At 41.9% G+C, this 24,656-nt stretch overlaps 1 protein-coding gene and 1 pseudogene across 4 annotated transcripts in view; both read left to right on the top strand.

The window, feature by feature from the left end:
- EPSTI1 (epithelial stromal interaction 1) overlaps window positions 1-24,656 on the top strand; it is a 103,448-nt gene that overhangs the window by 13,319 nt on the left and 65,473 nt on the right. For all 4 annotated transcript variants that reach the window (XR_013536451.1, XM_008998199.6, XM_017973072.5 and 1 more), the window contains exons 2-5: window positions 9,007-9,065; window positions 10,656-10,739; window positions 13,055-13,128; window positions 13,864-13,947. Coding sequence is in view for 3 of the 4 variants with exons in the window: in XM_008998199.6 (XP_008996447.4) it covers window positions 9,007-9,065; window positions 10,656-10,739; window positions 13,055-13,128; window positions 13,864-13,947 (301 nt within the window). In the remaining variant the exon portion in view is untranslated. The remainder of the gene's footprint in view (window positions 1-9,006; window positions 9,066-10,655; window positions 10,740-13,054; window positions 13,129-13,863; window positions 13,948-24,656) is intronic.
- LOC118154112 (U2 spliceosomal RNA) lies at window positions 12,363-12,474 on the top strand (annotated as a pseudogene).

Raw genomic sequence — 24,656 nt, 5'->3', positions numbered from 1 at the left:
TTTTTTTTTGAGATGGAATTTCGCTCTTGTTACCCAGGCTGGAGTGCAATGGCACGATCTCGGCTTACCGCAACCTCCGCCTCCTGGGTTCAGGCAATTCTCCTGCCTCAGCCTCCTGAGTAGCTGGGATTACAGGCACGCGCCACCATGCCCAGCTAATTTTTGTATTTTTAGTAGAGACGGGGTTTCACCATGTTGACCAGGATGGTCTCGATCTCTTGACCTCGTGATCCACCCACCTCGGCCTCCCAAAGTACTGGGATTACAGGCTTGAGCCACCGCGCCCGGCCCCGCTAGGTATCTTAAGCAAGTATCTATGACTGTTTATTTCACTCCCATAAAATAAGTCTGAAGGTAGGTAGTCTAGGGCTGATCTAGTACAAATAATGGGAAACTATAATGGAACATTTTCTGGCATTGTTCTAAGCACTGAGAAATGAAAAAGAAATCTTGGGGTCTCCACATCACTAAGCTGAAGGGAAAGGTCAAGCTGGGAACTGCTGGGGGCAAACTTGCCTTCCATTCTGTTCAAAGTCACGCCTCTGCTCGCTGAGATAAATGTACGTCTGGGTGCCTCCTTTGGAGAGGCTAATCAGAAACTCAAGGAACACAACCATTTATCTCTTACCTATCTATGACCTGAAAGCCACCTCCTGGCTTCCAGTTGTCTCACCTTTGCTTCCAGTTGTCCCACCTTTCTGGACCAAACCAATGCTCATCTTACGTATGTTGTTTGATGTCTCATGTCTCCCTACCATGCATAAAACCAAACTGTACTCTGACCACCTTGGGCACACGTTATCAGGACCTCCTGAAGCTGTGTCATTGGCGCATCCTCAACCTTGGCCAAATAAACTTTCTAAATTAACTGAGACCTGTTTCAGCTCTTCGGGGTTCACAGCACTTTATATTCCATGAAGTGGATAGTTATCCCTATTTTACAGGTGGAAAAATGAAAAAAACTAAATAATTGGCTCAAAGTTGTACGGTTAGGAAATAACAGAATTGGGGTTTGAAGTCGGGCAGCACAGCGATAGATTATCACCAATGTGGTTTCACGGTCACAGAGCACCGGACTGCTTCTGTCTTTCTGCTCTGCTGTTCCTGATCATGGCTTCCATATTCAGGGTGCCTCACTGATTAAGATGGCTGCCTGAGGACCAGCTACCATTTCAACCTTCCAGGAAGAAGGAAAATAACAAAAGAGCTTTTTCTATTTGTCTATCACCATTTAAAGGAGACTTCTAGAAATCCCTCTCAATGACTTCCACTGATATCTCAATTTCTCAAACTTAATCACATAATTATACCTACCTATACAGAGGGTTGGTGGCTCTAGTCTTTGCACTGAGCACTTTGTCTATCTGAATGATATAGAAGTGCTATCAGTAAGGCAGAAGTGAGAGAAGGTAGTAGGTAGGACCTACTACATCGCTTCTAGCTTAAGAATAAAGGGAGTCGGCCGGGCGCGGTGGCTCACACCTGTAACCCCAGCACTTTGGGAGGCCGAGGTGGGTGGATCACGAGGTCAGGAGTTCGAGACCAGCCTAGCCAAGGTGGTGAAACCCCATCTCTACTAAAAGAGTACAAAAATTAGCCAGGCGCAGTGGTGTGCACCTGTAATCCCAGCTACTCAGGCAGCTGAGGCAGGATAATTGCTTGAACCTGGGAGGCGGAGGATGCAGTGAGCTGAGGTTGCGCCATTGCACTCTAGCCTGGCGACTGAGTGAGACTCCATCTCAAAAAAAAAAAATTAATTAATTAATTAAAACAATAGGGAGTCAAGCATAAGAGTGGAAATTAATCACATGATTATGTTCTCTCTGAGATTTTTGAAATGTAAGTAGGCTATCTAAGGAAGAAAAATTTAAATGTAGCCCACATTCCTGTTCAGAGTACTGATTTCAGAGGACTGTTCGCGTTTTCTTCCGGATAACGTTCTGTTGAAAGCGGTATGCTTTGTACATCCGGCAGGATTGTTTATAATAGTGAATAATTAAAACAGCTGAGTGGTTGTATGATGCACCAATGTCATGAAATACTATGCAGCCATTGAGCATCAAGCATGTTACATATATAGTCAAATTAGGAAACCACTTGTAAATGAAAGCAGAATATACAATTGTACTTAAAATATGATTGCAACTGTGTAGTATGTATAGAACATAGATGAAAAGTATGGGTTTGTTCTCCCCAGGGCAAAGACTGGTCTCACTAAGTATCTGCTGTAAAAATGGTGCATTCCCCAAGCATTTTCTCAGTATCCAAATAAAATTGTAATTGTGATCTTTGAGGGGCAGGATTATGTGTGACTTTTACGTGTTTTAAAAATAGTTTTCTGAATTTTCTTTTACAAGTGTGTTTCTTTCAAAATCAGAAAGAAACAATAAATTTCATTTCTAAATGTTCCATGCACAGATTTTGGAGTACATCATTATGTCTTGCATTGCCGGTTTTTCTCTTTAAGTTGTAGATAATCTTGAGGAGTAATGCTTGAGACATGGACATAATCAGCTCTAAGCCTACTACTAATAATAATATGAAGAGAAAATATATAGCACATTTCATAAGGAGGTGGTTTTATGCAAATACCAATTTCTTTATTAAGTCATTCTTAATAGGAATGTTAATACTAAATATTCTCTTGCTGGAAAAGAGAGTGTCTCCCTAGGGCCTCTGGTACTCATGTTTTGTTGGATGTGCCAAGACTACTCTTTAATCTATTTCTTAGAGTTGTTTATTTAGCTGGGAACCTTGAGAGATGAGGTTTGTTCTCCCCAGGGCAAAGACTGGTCTCACTAAGTATCTGCTGTAAAAATGGTGCATTCCCCAAGCATTTTCTCAGCTGCAGTGCAGACACACCATGTGTGTAGCATCTATCCTGTTGCCCCCATAAGACTTGAGGCCAGAGAGAATAGATGTAAATAAACTGATGCTCATGCTGCCTACGGTGCCATGAGTCATCAAGTCCTTTGTCTCTGATCCAGGAATTTCATGTCTTCTTCCAGTGTCCATGAAACAGTGACAGGCTAACTTATTAGCTCCTGAGTGGAATCCAATCAAATCCCAGACCTGACATCTCTATGTTCTGAAAATATGCATTTCTTCTAGTTACGTTTACTGAGGAAGTAGTTACAAGACATTTTGTAAGTATACCTACCAGCTGATCTCCATTTCCGTGATGGTCCCATCATTGCTTTTTGAACTCTTAAAGATGCTGAATCTCTAGAGTATTGTACTTCATATACATTCTTTGTATTGTTAGTGTGACTCCTCGTTGCTAACTTTTTTGTGTGGTTTTTGTTAATGTGTATGTGTTTAAGTGAAGAAATACATCATCTCAGGTCCATTCTATATGGCTGTGCAGATTGGTGACTACACATACTTGCCCAGCTAAGGTGTCATCTGCGGCTGAGATACATACCAAACCATGTGTCTTAGTGTGGGATTACCGCCACCTGAAAGAAGCAGCCCTTTTTTTCTAATTTGCATGAATTTACAATGTCTCACTAAGCCATGGGGATCCTGGGTGTGTATGTGTAACTTTAGTTTCCATAAAGGCGTCCTATAAACGAAGGCATGATGATTTCCTGCTTATTTATCTGTCTTTACCCGGTGTGTGTTTATTCAGCCCTCTAACAGAAGCCGTGAGTTATGTTGATAAAAGAAGTGATCAAATACACATCAGCTTCTTGGATGTGCAGATATAGTGTCTTAAGCTTTGTAGTTTCTGAGGCCCAGATAATTCATAAACATTTCCATACTGGAGATGCGGAACACTTGATCAGGGTGCTATGATATAGGCTTAAGGGTCAAGGGCAATTCACTCAGCCTGATCTTGTCATTTTTATTTTTTCTTGGGAATTTGATCTATTTATGAAAAAACTTTTGGAAACTTAAATGCCTCAGAAGATCTGACTCAGTGTTGACCGAAAACAGTAAGTTTCAGATTCCTACATTGAAGGTCGTGTAACAAAAAACAATATGGAATGTCGTATCTAGAAAAATAAGTATCCAGCTGGGTGCGGTGGCTCACGCCTGTAATCCCAGCACTTTGGGTGGATCACGAGGTCAAGAGATCGAGACCATCCTGGTCAACATGGTGAAACCCCGTCTCTACTAAAAATACAAAAAATTAGCTGGGCATGGTGGCGCGTGCCTGTAATCCCAGCTACTCAGGAGGCTGAGGCGGGAGAATTGCCTGAACCCAGGAGGCGGAGGTTGCGGTGAGCCGAGATCGCGCCATTGCACTCCAGCCTGGGTAACAAGAGCGAAACTCCGTCTCAAAAAATAAAAATAATAATAATAGTAATAATAAGTACCAGATGCCTTTGCATATCCCCAAATCTTTTTCAATTTCTGTCTACCCAAGAATAAGATTTACCTGAACTATGAAAACTTCAAACCAGGTTTTTGCAGGACTGTAGACTTTACGTGTCTACTATTCTGTTTGAAATGATGTTTTTCACTTAATCTTCTCTTTCTGAATTTTTGCTCTTGACTACATTTCTTTTTCAGTCAAACTAGTGTTGTTTCTAATTAGAAATTTAAATTACATCTGGTGCAGTTTGTACACACCAGGGGATATATTTATGTAATCCTTTAGCCAGCCAAGATATTTTTGATAACTTCAACATAACATTTTTTCAGAGTGCTTATTGAGAAAAAGTTATACAAATTGTGCAAGAATATACACACAAGATGCAGTGGTGTAACTCAAGAGACCTCACAAGGAAAACATTTTATTTTATTTTATTTTTGAGATGGAGTTTTGCTCTTACTGGCTAGGCTGAAGTGCAGTGGTACGATCTTGGCTCACTGCAACCTCTGCCTCCTGGGTTTAAGCAGTTCTCCTACTTCAGCCTCCCAAGAACCTGGGATTACAGGTGTGCACCATCACACCCGGCTAATTTTTGTATTTTTAGTAAAGACAGGGTTTCACCATGTTGGCCATGCTGGTCTTGAACTCCTGACCTCAAGTGATCCACCTGCCTTGGCCTCCCAAAGTGCTGAGATGACAGGTGTGAGCCACCGTGCCCAGCCAAACATTTCTTGAATATCTTTTTATTTTACGTTTCTTATGGTGCAGAAAAACATTTTGTCTAATCTATTCTTTCATATATTCTCCCTTAGTATATCTCATGGATGTGTGCTGTTGAGAAAGTGAAAACAATCTTACAAATTGAGATATTTCATTAAATTTCAATGAGGTCATTAAGGACACTCATTTTCAAATATATACATTTATTTCAGTGGCTTGAATGTTGCTTAATCAGGAAATGACAAGAATACCAAATGCTGGTGTTGGGTTTGTCTAGATCAGCAGCTTTGAGAGTCAGACTGTTGAAAGGGATGGCACATAGGTTAAAATAGCAAAGCCTTTGCTGTGGGTGGAAACTAATTGGCTGAAAACATTAATAAATTATACTTGCTATTCATGTCAGGAGAAAGAAGGGATGAACATTTGTATCTACTAAGGCATTACACTCTGACACATGATATTAAAAAAGAAAAGGCATATCCTTTGACTTAGGCTCTTCTTCCTATAGTAATAGAAACAGAAGCTAAGTTACTTGCCATTTACTTGGCAATGCTTTCTTGTGACTAATACAACATGTTTTAGATTTGGCATTTTCAGCCAATAAAATATTGCTAAGAAGGTTGCCAAGGAATTCACTTACATAAAATGTTTATTCCTGGGACCACTGCCTGGATTTATGCTAAAATGCCTTCAGTAAAAACCTCTAACTTCAGAGCTAATTCTTTCTCTTTATTTTACGTTTCTTTATTAGGTACCTGTAGGCTACACACATTGGCCGTAGATTGACTGAAATCCTATTCCTAAGACGGAAGATTCTAGTATGATGTCAGAATTAAAAACTTACCAGATTAGATCTGTAGAATACAATCTTTTACAGATTGATTTTACTTTCCAAACCTTTTGCAAAATCTCTGTAAGAGACAGTCACGGACTTGGAAAATTGTCTGTGAAGCTGCTTTTGGCAAAATCCTGGCAAAGAAGCACTTCTGCGATTTCAGACCCTATTCTTTAAGCTTCGACTTGCTATTCTTATTTCATGCTATTCAGTTTTCCACTCCTCTGAGGTCTCTCTGAATCTCCACTGTTTTGGATCCGCACAAGTCTTAGAGTGGGATGTGAGTACCTCGTCCCACTTTAAGACTTGTGCGGATATTCTTTTTTCTTGTTTCTCCCCCCAACCAGAACTCATGTTGAGTAGTCGGATATTCTTGTGGGATGCTTTGGTGCTTTCTCGACTTGTTCCTAACTCAAGTGTAAGTTCTGTTAAAGTGATTAGCGTCCACCTTCCGGACTCTCCCACTGCCTGTAAGCCCCTGATAGAAGAAGTCCATTGTAAGTGTTCAGTCAGGTAGCTTGCATTGTTTGGAAGTCTGTTGGGGGCAGAAGTAAAGGATGGTCATGTTTTGTGCTCTGCACGTTGAGTTGAAAGGTTAGCTGCAGACAGATAACTGACCTACGTCAGAAGTCCTAGATGGGAGTCTCCTCACTATTGCTCAATTGACCTGGTGATCTTTGGCCTGAGATTCAACCTCTGTGTCTTTACCGATGGTTTAGGAATCCCTACGTTTCCTTTTAGCCCAAATGTTCTAAGATAGCTTGATTGTTCTATAGCCGTGGTTTTCCAAGTGTGATGCCTAGATCAAGAACATCAGGATCATCTGGAAACTTGTTAAAAATTTAAGTTATGCCGGGAGCAGTGGATCACGCCTGTAATCCCAGCACTTTGGGAGGCCGAGGCGGGTGGATCACGAGGTCAAAGAGATTGAGACCATCCTGGTCAACATGGGGAAACCCCATCTCTACTAAAAATACAAAAAATTAGCTGGGCATGGTGGTGCGTGCCTGTAATCCCAACTACTCAGGAGGCTGAGGCAGGAGAATTGCCTGAACCCAGGAGGTGGAGGTTGCGGTGAGCCGAGATCGCGCCATTGCACTCCAGCCTGGGCAACAAGAGTGAAACTCCGTCTCAAAAAAAAAAAAAAAAAAAAAAGAAAAAGTAAGTTATTGGATCCCATCACAGAGCTACAGAATTAGAAACTCTGCTTTTTAACAAGCTGGTGGACAAGCCCTCTGGGGATTATGATGCTGAGAACGACTGATCTCTGAAGTACAGTCAAGTTTGTGGTGTAGAGAGAAGCTCTATACCACAATGCTAGCAGACATTGAAGATTGCCTAGCAATTCCATGATTGTCATTTAAATCTGTATCTCATGTTTCAGCTTTCAGTCTCTGTAGAATCGTTCACCGTTGCATTATATTCAAGTTTCCAGGGACTACTCATGGGATTGCAGCTTCCAAGCTCCTATAAAGTACTGGCAATGCAGGAGTGAACATTTTTTCTTAGGGTGAACAAAGAGCATGCAATGGACAAGGGATAATTTCCAGTGGCAGCCTCCTAATTTTGTATTCATAGCGTTGTATGCATGCTAGGCTACACATGCAATGTCTGCTGATATACATTAGGTAATTGGGCATCCAGCAGCCCCATTTGCATGCAAAGGCTGTTGCGTGCCTCACATTTCCAAGTCTAAAATTAAAGCCCAGTTTGAAGCTGGCTGAAGGCTAGCTGCTAGAAAAATAATGCGATAAGGAAGGAAATGCCTTCTGTTAAGCAGTGCTTTTGGCCTCTACTGTTCAATCTTTGCTAATCTGCCCTTTGAAATTGTACATTCAGGTAAAAGAGAAAGACTTCGAAGAGTATCTGGGTGGTTATTTCCCCCCTCTTAAATCCTACAGGTATAAGTTGGTTGTGTTTATCCACAGCATTTCTCTTAAAACTGTACCTGCATGTACGCTGCAGTCTGTTGCTGGGTTCTGTTTTTGCTTAACGGAGTCTTCATGCTCTTGTGGGATTACACGCCTCGTCTCAAACATGAGCCCTCCCAACACACACTCACAGACTGGGTCTGCAGCATCGTTTTCCTTAATGCAGCCCACATTTATCAAGCAGCCAGTGTCTTTGTGCCAGACATGTGCCAGGGATTCGGAATATACATCATCAAGCACACACTCTGCCCTCAAAAGCTCACAATATTTTAACAGCTTCCTAGTGTCACAGAGTTGAATATTTTTGTTTAAATAAAGTCTTCCCTGATCCCCCTGTTTGAAATGACGGCTTGCTTCTCCGAGCCCCTGATTATGCTCAACCTGTGTCCCTAGGAGAATAAGAGACCCAGTGGAGCTGGGCACAGTGGCTCAAGCCTGTAATCCCAGCACTTTGGGAGGCCGAGGCAGGTGGATCACGAGGTCAAGAGATCGAGCCCATCCCGGTCAACATGGTGAAACCCTGTCTGTACTAAAAATACAAAAAATTAGCTGGGCACGGTGGTGCACGCCTGTAATCCCAGCTACTCAGGAGGCTGAGGCAGGAGAATTGCCTGAACCCAGGAGGCAGAGGTTGCGGTGAGCCGAGATCGCACCATTGCACTCCAGCCTGGGTAACAAGAATGAAACTCCGTTTCAAAAAAAAAGAGAGACCCAGTGGACAGAGGCCTAGAAAGGCCAAAGCCTAAAAGCCATTTGGCTACTCAGATCATCAAGAGGAGGTGGCTGCATTGCACATGGCCTTGAGGCTCAGTCTATGGGAACAAAAATGCACTCATGTTTCCTGTACCCCAGTGTGGTTACATGGAAGAGAACGCCAATGCAAACCAATGTTAAAGGGATTTACTCAGAAGCATCATGTAGAGGAACAGTGGGCCCTGCGAGGACAGTGTACCAGCTAGTCACTTGTCGCTCTTCATCCATTGCTTTATATTTCCCTATTTGCCCATGTCCCTTGTTTGCTTTCACATCAAGATTGTGAGGTCGCAGAGGACAGGTCAGGGTCTTCCAATTATCTTTCATAGTGCGAACGTGACGGTGATTATCACGAATACAGTATCATAGGAGGAAAATGATTTGGCGGCTTATATACATTGGTAGTTTCTCACGGTGATGAGCAACTGTTTTTCTCTTCCTTTTAGAACGAGTGCATATACCTTGATAGCACCAAATGTAAACCGAAGAAATCAGATACAAAGAAGTACGTATGTCATTCATTTAACATTCGGAATTCTTCTCTTGCTCTCTTTTTTTCTTTCTTTTTTCTTCTTCTTCTTTTTTTTTTTTTAAAGAGACAGGGTTTCACTATGTTGGTCAGGCTAGTCTTGAACTCCTGACCTCAGGTGATAACCCACCTTGGCCTCCCAAAGCGCTGGGATTGCAGACATGAGCCACAATGCCCAGCCCTCTCTCTCTCTCTTTACAATTGGTTTGTTTTGGTGTGAAGTATTTTCTGATTTATATACACTCACCAAATCTCATCAGGGGTTTTTTATTGTTGTTAAACATCAGCAGTTTTGATTATACCTTAAAAATACTCTATTAACACTGCTAAGATTGTTTCTCTACATTAGTAACAGAACTCACGACATGATGGTAGCTCGTGGACTTCTGCTGGCTTGAACAACTTTACACTTATTGCCAAGAACCTCCCTGAGGGCCGGGATCACATCTTATTCGTTTTTGTGCTCTCTGTATGTTTAATGTTTAATCAATGTACAGCAAATATAAATGCTGCCATTTAAAGTTATAGCATTATCCTTTAGAGGTGGAAGAAGATAACTAAAGTTCATCTAGTTCACGAAGAAACTGCAGGCTTGATGCTGAACTTCGATGGTCTCCTTTATTAGATGATTGGTAGGAAATTTAACTTTATGACTAATGATGGACAGAAAGGCACAAAAGCTCTCTAAAGAGTCCCCACCAGACATGAAGCCCCGGGAGGTATAGTGGGTCAGGGCAGAAGATGACAATCACCGCCATGCAGGGACTGTGGGAACTGCCAGCCGTTCTGGTATCTTACAAGCTTTTTATTTAAATACTTAATAGGAGCTTAAGTCTCAGTGTGGTGTGGATTCTGAAATGTTTCAGAATTTGTTTTTCTAATGCACATTTGAAACAGAATCTCACGGGGAGGTAAGGGGAGGCAGTGGATTGACTAAACTGTTTTCTCTCTGGCGCCCCCTGCTGTCGTGCAGAGTGAACATTTAGGAAATGAGCCCGGCACCCCAGGAAGCCCACTCTGCACACTTGGTCTGGAGTGCCGGAAACCAGAGCGAGGGTCCCCACAGGTGGCACCGAGCCCTCACTCCCTAGAGTGGCAGTAAGCCTGGGGAGCATTGAACATAAAGCGAGTATGGGTATCAGAATTCTCTGGAATATGTTTACCTGTGTGCGGAAAATTCTTAACATGAAAATATTCTAGTTGTGCACACGTTGTCTATAGGAAACTTTAAAAATTAACTTGATACAGAGTTTTAAGAATGCCAGAGTGGTAGGAAAATCTATACTTTGTTTTAATAGGAGCCCAGGTGGTTTTTCAAAATTTGAACCCTCTGTGCTGACTCTTGGTGAGAATGTGCCACAGGCCCAGGGTGACCCATAGGCATCAGGGCCGAATATTGTGTTCCTGTCCTGGAAGCCTTGTTCAGTCTTGCGCCCATGTTGTGAACATGGATTGCCTTCTAATTGTTGTTTAATTGCCTTCTAATTGTTGTTTCTTATGCTTCGAGGGACTGTTTTTCTTTCAGAAGTCTAGTAATTGATGATTTGATATTTCCCACCTGCTTAGTTGCGGACCAGGAGCTGGCCGACCTAGAGAAATGGAAGGAGCAGAACAGAGCTAAAGCAGTTCACCTGGCGCCCAGGCGGCTAGGTAAGCAAGCGCGCTGCCCGAATGCGGGAGGGCGGGGCCGCTATGGTGATCCTCTTAACAGCTTGCATATGTCTGTCCGTGAGTGTCCATTGCAGATTGTTGGGTCATTGTGCTGCTTGGGTGGAATGCATTTAATGAAGATATATATATTTCTGATTTTCTGTAAGTAGCAAACCTGTAATGCCACCGTTCTATGGGAACAAAGTGACGGCTTAATTGCCAAATAATTTAGAGGCTCTTAGATGACTGACTCTGAAGAAAGCTCACCTGGGGCGCTGCGTATGCCCCTGGCATAGCACTGGTCAGGATGGGAGTCAATGCTAGCACAAGCATATTAATCACGGCACTTAAATGCTAATGTGAAGAAAAGGAGTGGAGAGTCAGTTCCAAGAGCAAGATGAGAGTGAGCTGGAGACCCGGCGGTGGGTATGAGAGAAACATCACCTGTGTTTTTATTCTACAGATAGAGACCTCTGGGCCTCTGGAGCAGGTGCTGCCAGTGTGATGAATTGTCTGGGCTGCCTTTGCTGGTGTTTGAATCATTCAGAGGGGATGCCACCTAATGGGAATCATTCACATCTTTTCTTTGCCTTTTTTCTTCTAGCAGCAGCCGAGAATTTAAAGGGTTGGACACACAGTGTCCACAGATTCAGTTAATAGAAGCATGTCTTGTGTCAGGGGCCACTTACTGTTGTGATTGTTTTAGAGTTACTCCCCAGCCCCAAGAACATAGGTAAAAATAATCTAATTTGGAAATTACTTAAAGAGAGGAAGTAATAGTGATATGGTCATCATCCCACTGTATTTCATTAACAGGGTTTATCTCAAGTGTTTTCTGGTGCAAATGAGCCAGACTTGAAGGGTACAATCAGAAAACAGCTTGAGTCTCTTCTAACCTGGTCCTGAGACTGGCTATGTGAGACCAGTATTTCCCAGGCTTTTTGGATGATGTAAAACATTAAAGCTTTTGGTTTTTCTCCAACAGTAGAAGTGACCAGAATTCTTATTTCAGCTTCCTGTTACATGCGCTATCTAGGGATAGTAAGGTGTGTGGGGGGGAGGGGCTTGGGGGTAGAAAAGAAAATTCTAAATTGTATTAAACTTTGAGATGAGTTTTGAACAAAACTTGTAAATGTTTAGGCATCTGGCTCTCTACATTTCTTCTAATTTTCAACTCCTCTGTTTCTCAACCCCTTAAATATTGGACTTGTTGCAGGAGATGCTAAAAGTTGCTATAACATTATGAAAAGCGTCAACATTCCCCACTGTTTTGAAAGAAACATTCCCCACCCCCCACAATAGCAATCGAAGGGCCCACATCAAACAGCCCTTATATATCTTTTGAATCTCAGAAAAAAAGTCCCTATGGTATCTTTCTCGGTTCAATTATAAGATCTATAGTGAACACAAATTGTTTTAATGCATCTTCTGTGAGAGGGAATCTTTCAGAAAGCTGACACTTTTAGTGACCAAAGCACCAGAGAATTATTTCAAAGGAACCTTTCTAATATGCACACCAAGCTTGCAGAAACACTGAGAATTCCCTAAAGGGCAATTCTTAGATGATCGTCAAGCTGCCAGGATTTCTGGCCCCAAATCCTTTTAGGTATAAGAGAGAGCAATATTGCTTCTCGGCCTTTTGGCTAAGCTCTAGTATCTGTTCTTATCAGTTTACTATCTGATTTTAAAAATATGTATATATAAAAGAGAGCAAGTAAATAATTTAACATCCATATTTTTAGTTTGACTATATAAAGAACAATAAACAGCATGGTTGATGATCAGTTACTACCTAGACTGTTCCCAGTGTATTTTTAGAACCTGAGTTATAAAGACCAAACACTTGTCTAGTGGCAAGACCCCCGAGAGCTTCCTGAGCCTTGATGCTAGAACGCAAGGCAATAGAGTTAGAAGACGAAAAGCAATAGAAGCACCTTTGGTCACCATCGTTATTAGGCTCAGTCATGGTCATAATCAAGAGGGAGGGATATTCTACCGTTTCCTAGACATGCACTGTTTCTTCTGTTCAGTGCAGACCTTTAGGTGTGATTTCAATCCAAGTGAAAAGTTGAATACCTACATGATTGAAAAACCTTAGGGGTGTTCTTTTGTTTTAAAAATATGGCCTCCTCTTTCCATCCAGCTCTCTCTTCTAAGTATTCCCCTTATTTAAGGTCTTATTAGCAAAACGGTTATGATCATGAGAATATTAACAAAACTCAGGTTATAAATTGATCGTGTATTAATCAGTCCTTGATGGCCGGTATTTCAGCTTAATATTTATGTTTCACCTATGTGAACTTTTGTTTCCTAAGGTGGAAGCCGGTCAGAAACTGAAGTCAGACAGAAACAACAACTCCAGCTGATGCAATCTAAGTACCAGCAAAAGGTCAGAATTCATCTCTTTTGGTTTAATTTTGGTAAGGAATATGAGTACCAGCTCTTTCAAGTAACGGTGAAATAGCACAGTAACTTTACCAAAAGCATGAAACCTTCCAACCAATTGCAAAAGGCAGCTTTCAAAATTAAAGATATCAGGAAGTAAGAAGTTAAGAGATGGATACCTTCAATTCTTATCTAAGCCCTTTCTCACTCGGCATGACCCTCAATTAAGTGACTTCTTTTTCTAGTTTAAGTTAACTATATTTTAACTATAGTTGAAAGTCTATTATGTCTGGAATATTTTGGTTCTAAGAATGTGGATTTATTTACCACAGGCCAGTCATGGAAGCAGTACAATTTTGGATGATGTAAAAGATTTAAAATACTCGGTGATTTTTACAATGAACACTGAGTTTTGTAATCAGGAAAAATCATTTTCCCTTTTCCCTCCCCAATACACACACACACACACACACACACACACACACACACACACAGATAGAGACATAAACATTGAGAAAGAGACAGACCAAGGAAGAAACACAAAGACAGAAATTTCACAGGCAGAAGACGTAGCCTGGCCAGTCTCTGTGGTCTAAGTAGCTTGAAGTAACAACCTGTAATCATGGTGAGTACAGCACAAACAATACTGCAATTTGCCTTTCATCGTAATTTTGTGTTCCAGAGTTCAGACTGAAAAATGGTAACGGTTTTTGTTCTCTGTAATTTCAATATAATGTAGCTAAAAAGAGAAGAATCTGTAAGAATCAAGAAGGAAGCGGAAGAAGCTGAACTCCAAAAAATGAAGGCAATTCAGAGAGAGAAGGTAAGGAGGAGGAGCATTAGCTCACATTTGCTGAGGGCTCACATTTGTTGGGGATCCTCAACCAGTGTATCAGTCTGTTCTCACACTGCTAATAAAGACTGGTTAATTTATGAAAGAAAGAGGCTTAGCTGACTCAGAGTTCCACACGGCTGGTGAGTCCTCACAGTCATGGCTAAAGGTGAAGGAGGAGCAAAGTCATGTCTTACATGGCAGCCGACAAGAGAGCAAGAGAGCTTGGGCAGGGGAAATCCCCTTTATAAAACTATCAGACCTTGTGAGACTTATTCACTACCACAATAACATTATGAGGGAAACCACCCCATGCTTCACTTATCTCCACCTGGCCCCACCCTCGACACGTGGGGATTATTACAATTCCAGGTGAGATTTGGGTGGGGACACAGTCAAACTATATCAACCAGTAAGAAGAACTAAGATTCACATCCAGGCAGACTGGCCTCAGAGCTGTGCATCTTTGTCATTGTCACCACACTGTGTCATTCCTTAGGGGAGTGATGAAAGTCGTAACCATATATTTATCCAGAAGGCAAAGCAGCTTGTAATGATGGTGGTCAGTGGTATATGCTGCTGCACTTACATCCAAACACTGAATTTTCCAGATTGGGTGTGATGTAGTTAAGCATGCCTCTCTTATTGATAAAAGAAAAAGCCTATATTTGCATTTCCTTACTAGTGACATGATCTATTCTAAACCTCAAAGTGATGTGTTAGTTTTGATACTTTTTCTGGGGCTTAGGGTGAAAAAAGTCTCTTAAAAGTGTTTTCTGCTAGAGAAAAAAGTCTCTTAAAAATGTTTTCTGCTAGAGAAAAAGAAAAAAAAAGGTAGTGGTGTTCTGTCCACACACCTACTTCCTTCTTCCGACTACTCTCATTTTCCACAAATTCCTAAGCTGTAATAGATTTATATCTTGGAGGTTTGGGGCCAAGGCTGGCTCATGAAACTGACCACCACGCATGACACTTGCTGCAGCCTTAAGTCAAGGAAACGCATCCTGGCTGGGAGCAGACTAATCCATCTTGAAAGGTGTCTGTTGTGCAGTGTGACCTTGGGTAGGCCCCCAACTTTTTCTGAAGCACTAACCCTCCTTCTCCCAAGTTCAAGGGCACCCTGTTGCTGTAGAGATGTGGGCTTTGTGGATGGAGATAAGACTGGATTTGCAAACGAGGAACTGAAATAAAATGCTAGAAGTATAAAAAGAGCATAGGAACTTTATAAAGTTTGACTCGGCAATCCATTTCTGACTGGTCAACGATTATGGTTTCATTGTAGAAAATTCTTATTACAGCAACTTTAAAAATTTACCTGTATTTCTCTCTCTCTCTCTGTTTCTATTCCCCACTCTTCTTTTCTTCATCCAGTGTTTTTTCTTCCATTTTTCCTTCAAAGGAAGATTCATGCTTAGGTCTTGCAGTTTTAGAGGAGGCACTCCCTTTACAGTGCATAGTCTGTATTTCAGGTAGAACAAAGAAAATCATTAAGTCATCACCAGGAACGAGTTAAGAGGCTTGCAGACCTTTAACCATTATTGTATTGCAGCCTCTTGTCCTAATGGTCATTTATTGTCATTTAAGACCCATGATTGGCTGGCTTGTGGGTCATTTATAGCTAATTTCTTCATGGATCAATCATGTATACTATTCATAAATATTTGTGGTTGAAACTCTTTTCTTTCCTTCCTTTTTTTTGAGACTGGGTCTCACTCTGTTGCCCAGGCTGGAGTGCAGTGGTGTGGTTACAGCAGCCTCAATTTTCTGGGTTCAGGTAATCCTCCCGCCTCAGCCTCCTGAGTAGCTGGGACTATAGGTGAACACCACCATAGCTTTTTAAATTTTTTTATTTTTTGTAGAGATGGGGTTTCACCATGTTGCCCAGGTTGGTCTCAAATTCCTGGGCTCAAGGGATCCACCTGCCTCGGCCTCCCAAAGTGTGGGGATTACAGGAACGAGTCACCGCGCCTGGCCGAAACTGTTTTAGCATTGTCTAACAGTAGTGTTTTTCTCTTTCCTAATACGATAACTAATAATTCTCTTGCCATAAATTTGCCAGAAAGTGAGAGTTGGGGAGAGAGAGATGATCTGTAGACCCTTCCCACTGAAAATATAGCCCTTGAACAAGCAACGTTGGTATCATCTGGAAGTTTGTTTAAAGAGCAGAATCTCGAGCTCCACCTCAGACCTACTGAATCAGAATCTGCATTTTAACAAGCTCCCCAGGTAATTCCTGTTCACATAAAAGCTTGAGGAGCATAAATTTAAACGACCTTGCAAAAGAAGGAGTGACCCATACATGTCCTTCCACAGACGTGATTTCTCTGGCTGCCACCATGATCCTAGCATTTCCCATTGTGGATAAATCTGTAGCTTTTCATGTTAAATGTGCGCCTAGTTAGTAGCTTGTGTCAGATAAGAAAAATGAACATTAGCCATCTAGAAATGACATATTTCACACTGCCAGTGTGGAAATGGCCAAGGGAAGTGATAATGGCTGTGCTTATGGAGCACTTAATTTTTAAAATGCACAGCAAACACACACATGGATATCAGCCTGCAAACACACTGCCCTCCTCCCTAGGCAAATGGCCGCTGCCCAGAAACTCTGAGTCAAGTAGAATCCAAGCAGCCTATTGCTGCCCAAGACTGGCCAGTGCTCGCCTGGACTGGCCACTGCTCCCCTTCTGCCCTTCCTTTTCTCCTTTCCCAGAAGAAGTCACCAGGGGACATTGGGTCTCATTCTGATTGTTCATCATCTCTGTGTGGAGCACGTAGTGAGAGAAGAGTAGACTGGATTCCTTGCCAGCATTTGTGGATATTTTTTGATCCTTAATAGACAGAAAGATGTGAAAATCAACCAGCTCTTTAGTATCTGGTCATGTCGATGGGGTCCAGGAAGAGTTAATCCTACAGGTGAAAGGGGAAATTTGGAGAGAGAATTTGGTATACTTCAATTGTCTTCAGTTCAGGAATGGAACTTGCATGCCCTAGGCGGTAGTCTGTCATGGTGTATATACGTCTAGTGCTGTGCTGTAGCTTCCTTGTACTGGCTTATACTGTGAGAATAGATTGTCAAATTTTCAGTAAATTTTTTTAAGCTACTTGACTTCATGTTGGCAGCTTGAAACTGACCGTGGTGGAAAATATTTACACTGTGGAAATCAGTAAATGCTACAGATCAATTTTCCATCCTCCTCTTCCTCCCTTCTTTTTTTATTTTTTTAAATTATTTTATTTTATTTATTTATTTATTTTGAGACGGAGTTTCGCTCTTGTTACCCAGGCTGGAGTGCAATGGTGCGATCTCAGCTCACTGCAACCTCCGCCTCCTGGGTTCAGGCAATTCTCCTGCCTCAGCCTCCTGAGTAGCTGGGATTACAGGCACGCACCACCACGCCCAGCTAATTTTTTGTATTTTTAGTAGAGACGGGGTTTCACCATGTTGACCAGGATGGTCTCGATCTCTTGACCTCATGATCCACCCGCCTCGGCCTCCCAAAGTGCTGGGATTACAGGCGTGAGCCACCGTGCCCGGCCCTCTTCCTCCCTTCTAGATCTGATTGTTAAATGTTGACCAGCACACCACCACTTAGCACTACATGAAAAAGATATTTTTCTTACCACCCGCCCCCTCCACGTTCCAAAGCCAAGCCACAAAGGGCTGGGGAGGGCAAAGATTTGGGAAAATAGCTGGCCTATTGCGTGTTTGATATTCATTGATTTAAAAATAGGTTATAGTTCATGTGGTGGGCAGAAAAACGCTCCACCTCAAGATGTCCATGTTTTATCCTTGGAACCTAGGAACTTGTTTCCTCACATGGGTAAGGGGATTAAGGTCACAGGTGGTATTAGGGTTGCTAATCAACTGACCTTAAAATAGAAAGCGTTTCCTGCAATATCATCACAGGGGCCCTTAAAATTGGAAGAGGGAGATAGAGAAAGAAGAGATGGCAACAGGAAAAAGATTCAGCCCACCACTGCTGGCTTTGAAGATGCAGAAAGGGGCCATTAGCTCAGGGATGTGGGCGGCCTTTAGAAGCTGGAAAAGACCAGGAAACTAATTATTTTCCTTCCAGCCTACAGAAGGAACACAGTCTTGCTTCCACCTTGATTTTACCCCATTGAGACCCATTTTGTACTTCTGACCTCCAGAGCTGTAAGATAATAAATTTGTACTGTTTTAAGCTGTTAACTTTGTGGTAATTAATTACAGCAGCAATAGGAAACTAATACTACTGGTGGTTTTGCAATGATGTCTTAATTTCTTTTCCAAGAAATCTATAAAGTAGAGACAATGTCTCTAAGACATTAGAACATTAGAGTACAGGAAACTTGCTTAAAGTAAAAAGCAGTCTACCAGATGCAAGTGTTTTGCCACTGGTTCGTTCAGCATAAATAGGTTTTCCTAACTCCCCATGGCAAGTATTTCACCCAAATTTAGTGCTGTGGGATAAATCACATTTTTCCCTCATAATCACATTGATAAATAATAATCTGATTTTCTCATACTTTCATAATACAAACCTACAATATGAAAATCTTCTAACTCCATTTTAAAGCCTCTCTCTGCTCCCTAGGTTCATCTTATTCTGCCTTTGATGTACACATGTTTGAGATAATATACAGTATTATATAGTTTTCAAATACAGCCATCCTTTGTGCAGTAGTATTTGCAAAAGGCTATGTACATCCTCCTGATGCTTTAAGTCATCTCTAGGTTATTTATAATACCTAATATGATGCAAATGCTGTGTAAACAGTTGTTAAACTGTATTGTTTAGGGAATAATGACAAGAAAATAGTCTTACATATTCAGTATAGATTCAATCATCGATTCCTCATCCCCTGAATATTTTCTATCTGAAGTTGGTTGAGTCAGCAGATACAGAACTCACCGATAAGGAGGACCAACTATACTTCATTTGATTCCCCAACCTTTTGGTATTGTAACCTCAGAGAGCTCAGGAAACCAGCTAATGATCTGAGTGGCTTCCAACACCTTTCCTTGCTCTTTCCAGTAAGCTATGGCTGCTAACGTCATTTGAAACACTGGGAGTCACCGTGTTTTATGCAGTCATGAGAAGCATAGTTTTAATGCTATACAGTGAAGTAGAAAATAACTGGTAGAAAATAAGTTATGCATATTAGATGCAGAGATGCATACATGTACATGTTAAGGAATCATACTTGTTTCTTTCTTTTCTTATTTTTTTGAGATGGAGTTTCGCTCCTGTTACCCAGGCTGGAGTGCAATGGCGCGATCTCGGCTCACCGCAACCTCCGCCTCCTGGGTTCAGGCAGTTCTCCTGCCTCAGCCTCCTGAGTAGCTGGGATTACAGGCACGTGCCACCGTGCCCAGCTAATTTTTTGTATTTTTAGTAGAGACGAGGTTTCACCATGTTGACCAGGATGGTCTCGATCTCTTGACCTCGTGATCCACCCACCTCGGCCTCCCAAAGGGCTGGGATTACAGGCGTGAGCCACCGCGCCAGGCCTCTATACTCTTGTTTCGTTTGTAGCACATGACCTTGTCTCTTACTTCATAGGAAATAAAGGTCACCAGCCTTAAGTGTCTTCATTTTTCTCTTACTCTCCCTTTGCTGCACCTACCCCCATTGTATCTCAGGAGGAAGCAGAAGCCCCCTTTCCTCACTGCTAACATGGATTCTTCCACCTGTGTTTACCATCTTATCTGCCCTCCCGTCTCCCCAGGGACCTTACTTCTCCATCAGTTAAGTTCCCTTTCTCCTCTCACTTTCTTGTTTTGTTTTATTTTTGATTTTTTTCTAGGGATTTCATGGTACTCAAATGTCTCATCTTAAAAACTAACTTTCCGTTTGGTGGCCTGCTTTCAACTCCTCTATCCCTAGCATCATGGTTCAAACTTCTTGAAAGACTCCTCTACCACATGTGGTTCTCAAACGTCAGTCCACAGGCTGACTCTCTAACAATCCCCAGAAGGAAAGAATCTCTGTATTTTAACATGTTCCCCAGGGGATGCACAGCTCACCTAGCTTAAGAACTTACCTTCTCTGATTCCTTATTTGTTGATGGACTAAGTTTGGCTTTTCTTTCTAATACTTCCCTGGTTCTAATCTACCTAAGATCATCAATGGTGTTTTTTTTTTTTTTTTTTTTTTTACTGAGATGGAGTTTCGCTCTTGTTGCCCAGGCTGGAGTGCAATGTCATGATCTCGGCTCACTGCAATCTCCTTCTCCTGGGTTCAAGAGATTCTCCTGCCTCAACCTCCCGAGTCACTGGGATTACAGGCGCCTGCCACCACACCCAGCTAATTTTTGTTATTTTTAGTAGAGACAGGGTTTTGCCATGTTGGTCAGGCTGGTCTTGAACTCCTGACCTCAAGTGATCCACTCACCTCAGCCTCCCAAAGTGCTGGGATTACAGGCATCAGCCACCTCACCTGGCCTACCAATGGTGTTCTTAATGGAAACTGGGCAGAGTGGTTCATGCCTGTAATCCTAGGACATTGGGAGGCCAAGAAGGAAGGATTGCTTGAGCCCAGGACTTTGAGACCAGCTTGGGTAACATGGTGAGACCCCATGTCTTAAAAAGAAAGACAATAATCTGGTAAAGGTTCTTAATTTCCTCACTTATTTTGCTCTGTGTAAAATTAAATATTAAGGTTGGGTGCAGTAGCTCATGCCTATAATCTCAGCACTTTGGGAGGCCAAGGTGGGTCAACTGCTTGAGCCTAGGAGTTCAAGGCCAGCCCAAGAAACACGGCGAGCCCATCTCTGCAAAAACACAAATATTAGCCAGGTGTGGTGGTGAGCACCTGTAATTCCAGCTACTCAGGAGGCTGAGGCACGAGAATCCTTGAACCTGGGAGGTGGAGGTTGCAGTGAGCCGAGATGGCACCACTGCACTGCACAGAGCAAGATTCTATATCAAATATATATATAAATAAAACTAAAATTTAAAATTAACCGTTATGTCCTCTGTCCTTCAGAGTCTGCCCTTCTGAACTTCCCTGGTGTCCTTGTCTTGGACTCGCTTTTCCGCTGTCGATGCTCACCCGATCCCATCCCTTGGTCTCCTCTAACACTTCTGGGCCGAGGCCCCTCTTCTTAGGTGAAAACATGTGCATTTAAGGATCTGGTTATTGTCTGTGCTGATTTCTGCAGTCTGTATCTTTAGGCCAGACTGTATTGTAAATTCCAGGACCATATCTTTTACTGCACGCTTGATATTTCTCCCTAAATATTCTACAAGTTTACCTCAAATCCAGTAAATTCAAAATTGAACTCATATTCATTCTAATGCTCTTGAGTGATAGTAATCTTAGACTCTTCCTCCCTTTCCACTCGTCCCATATCTGTGTCGTCACACTCTCTATTATTTCTGTGCCTTAAGTTTTTCTCAAGACTGTCCTTTCTTTTCTCTCCCCTATACCTGCTGACTTAATTTAGGACTCATAATTTATGGCCTAGATTACTATGATTACTGTGAGATTACTAGATTACTGTGGTCACTGAGATTACTCGATTACTGTGGTCACTGAGATTACTAGATTACTGTGATCACTGTGAGATTACTAGATTACTGCGGTCGATGTGAGATTACTAGATTACTATGGTCACTGTGAGATTACTAGATTACTGTGATCACTGTGAGATTACTAGATTACTGTGATCACTGTGAGATTACTAGATTACTGTGGTCGATGTGAGATTACTAGATTACTGTGGTCACTGTGAGATTACTAGATTACTGTGGTCGATATGAGATTACTAGATTACTGTGGTCGATGTGAGATTACTAGATTACTGTGAGAATCACCCCCAGGGTTCTCTTGTATTTGTGGCCCTTGCTGCAGTTTAACCTCCATGTTGCTATAAGAGTGAGCCGCTTCCTTTCTTGCTAAAACTAATGGCTTACCACTGGGTGTCATGGGGTCCAAACTCCTTTACTTGGCACACACATTCCTATATAATTATCCCTCCTTTCTTCTCAACCTTGTCTTCTACTCCTCTCTCTACAAACACTATTCAATTTGTCCATGAGCTTCTTTGGTTGCCCTGAACTGACATATTCTCTTGTGCCTTTGTACATTAAAAATGTCGTAGGCCAGGCGCAGTGTCTCACGCCTGTAATCCCAGAACTTTGAGGTGATCAGCTGAGGTGGGCGGATCACCTGGGGTCAGGAGTTTGAGACCAGCCTACCAACATGGAGAAACCCCATCTCTACTAAAAATACAAAATTAGCCGGGCGTGGTGGCGCATGCCTGTAATCCCAGCTACTCGGGAGGCTGAGGCAGGAGAATCGCTTGAACCTGGGAGGCAGAGGTTGCAGTGAGCCAAGATGGCACCAGTGCAGTCTAGCCTGGGCAACAAGAGCAAAACTCTATCTAAAAAAAAAAAAGTTGTAAGTTCTAGGAACGCCCCTTTCCTGTCCAGGGTTACTCCAGCCCATGGTTGCCTTTGTGCAAATTAGAGACCAATTCCTCATCCAGGCAGTCAAATCTATGGGTGCTCAGATTGGTGATAGGTAGCGCCTTTCTGAGACGCAGAAAAAGATACTTCCTTTGTGCTAAAGCAGCCACATGCTGCAGTACAAGTCTTGGTGAGCCGAACACCGGCTCTGATTCTGTTTTCTGGTCCCCTTTGACCTGCTGGGACCCCACTGGGCTGAACAACCCAAATAATGGAGTGTTGTGCTCCTACCTTCTCCTTCTCCCGAAACACTCTCACTTAAGGTTTAGATAGAGAATTTCTGTCTCTGATTAGGTCCATGGTATTTATCCTCTTATTTGGTCATCAGCCCTTTGGGAAATATGAAGAAAGCTGTGGGTCCACTCTCCATGGAAAGAAGCACTCTAGCATCCTTGTAACATGTAGCCTACCCGAAGTTAGAGACCACATTCCCAGCATTATTCAACTTCTTGGCTCTCGTGCCCAGGGTAGAGTCTAACACTTAGTAGGCACTGAGTGGCTGGGGAACTTTTGAGAGCATTTTCTGACAATCCATGTAAGTGCTTTCTCTGTATTCTTACTCTGTTATTTGCAAACGGCTGCCCTCTCCTAACGTATTTAGCATTCTGCCGTCATGGCTTTCTCCTCCGTGTTCCTAACTAGGCTCTGAAATTTTCTAGAATGGGCACTGCTGTCTTCATAGCTGTATTCCCAGCATCTAACACAGTACCAAGCATGTAACAGGCATTTGACATGAATAGGGATTGAATACAATTTTTCAACTACTCTAGAAATACCACTACTACTACTACTACTTTCTACTATTACTACTACTTCTACCACCACTACTACTACTACTTCTACTACTACTTCTACTACCACTACTACTACTTCTACTACTACTACCACTACTACTACTACTTCTACTACTACTACTACCACTACTACTACTACTACTTCTACTACTACTACTACTACCACTTCTACTACTACTACCACTACTTCTTCTACTACTTTCTACTACTACTTCTAATTTCTACTACTACTACTACCACCACTACTACTACTTCATCTACTACTTTCTACTACTACTTCTACTACTACTACTTCTACTCCTCCTCCTCCTCCTACTACTTCTACTACTACTACTACTACCACTACTACTACTACTACTACCACTACTACTACTACTTCTACTACTACTACTACCACTACTACTACTTCTACTACTTTCTACTACTACTTCTACTTTCTACTACTACTACTTCTACTACTACTACCACCACTACTACTACTACTTCATCTACTTTCTACTACTACTACTACTTCTACTACTTCTACTACTCCTAATACTCCTCTTCCTTCTACTACTACTACTTCTACTCCTCCTCCTCCTACTACTACTTCTACTACTACTACTTCATCTACTACTTTATACTACTACTTCTACTACTACTACTACTTCTACTACTACCACTAGCACCACTACTACTACTTCATCTACTACTTTCTACTACTACTTCTACTACTCCTACTACTCCTCTTCCTTCTACTACTACTACTTCTACTCCTCCTCCTCCTCCTACTCCTACTACTACTACTAGCACTGCTACTACTATACTTCTACTACTACTACTTCTACTGCTACTACTACTACTACTTTCTACTACTACCACTACTACTTCTACTTTCTACTACTACCACTACTACTACTACTACTTCTACTACTTACTACTACTACTTTCTACTACTACTACTTCTACTACCACTACTACTTCTACTACCACTACTACTTCTACTACTTTCTACTACTACTAATACTACTACTTCTACCACTACTGCTATTACTTCTACTACTTTCTACTACTACTACTACTTGTACTACTACCACCACTACTACTACTTCATCTACTACTTTCTACTACTACTGCTACTACCACTACTACTACTACTACTTCTACTACTTTCTACTACTACTACTTCTACTACCACCACTACTACTACTACTTCTACTACTTCTATTACTACTACTACTACTACTACCACTACTACTACTACTTCTACTCCTCCTCCTACTACTACTACTACTTCTACTACTACTTTCTAGTCCTCCTCCTACTACTACTACTTCTACTCCTACTCCTACTCCTACTCCTCCTACTACTACTACTTCTACTACTACTGTCTACTCCTCCTCCTCCTACTACTACTTCTACTCCTCCTCCTCCTCCTCCTACTACTTCTACTTTCTACTACTACTACT

The sequence above is a fragment of the Callithrix jacchus genome, chromosome 5, assembly GCF_049354715.1.
Source record: "Callithrix jacchus isolate 240 chromosome 5, calJac240_pri, whole genome shotgun sequence".
NCBI classification, from domain to species: domain Eukaryota; kingdom Metazoa; phylum Chordata; class Mammalia; order Primates; family Cebidae; genus Callithrix; species Callithrix jacchus.
This window is presented reverse-complemented; position numbering and strand designations above follow the sequence as displayed.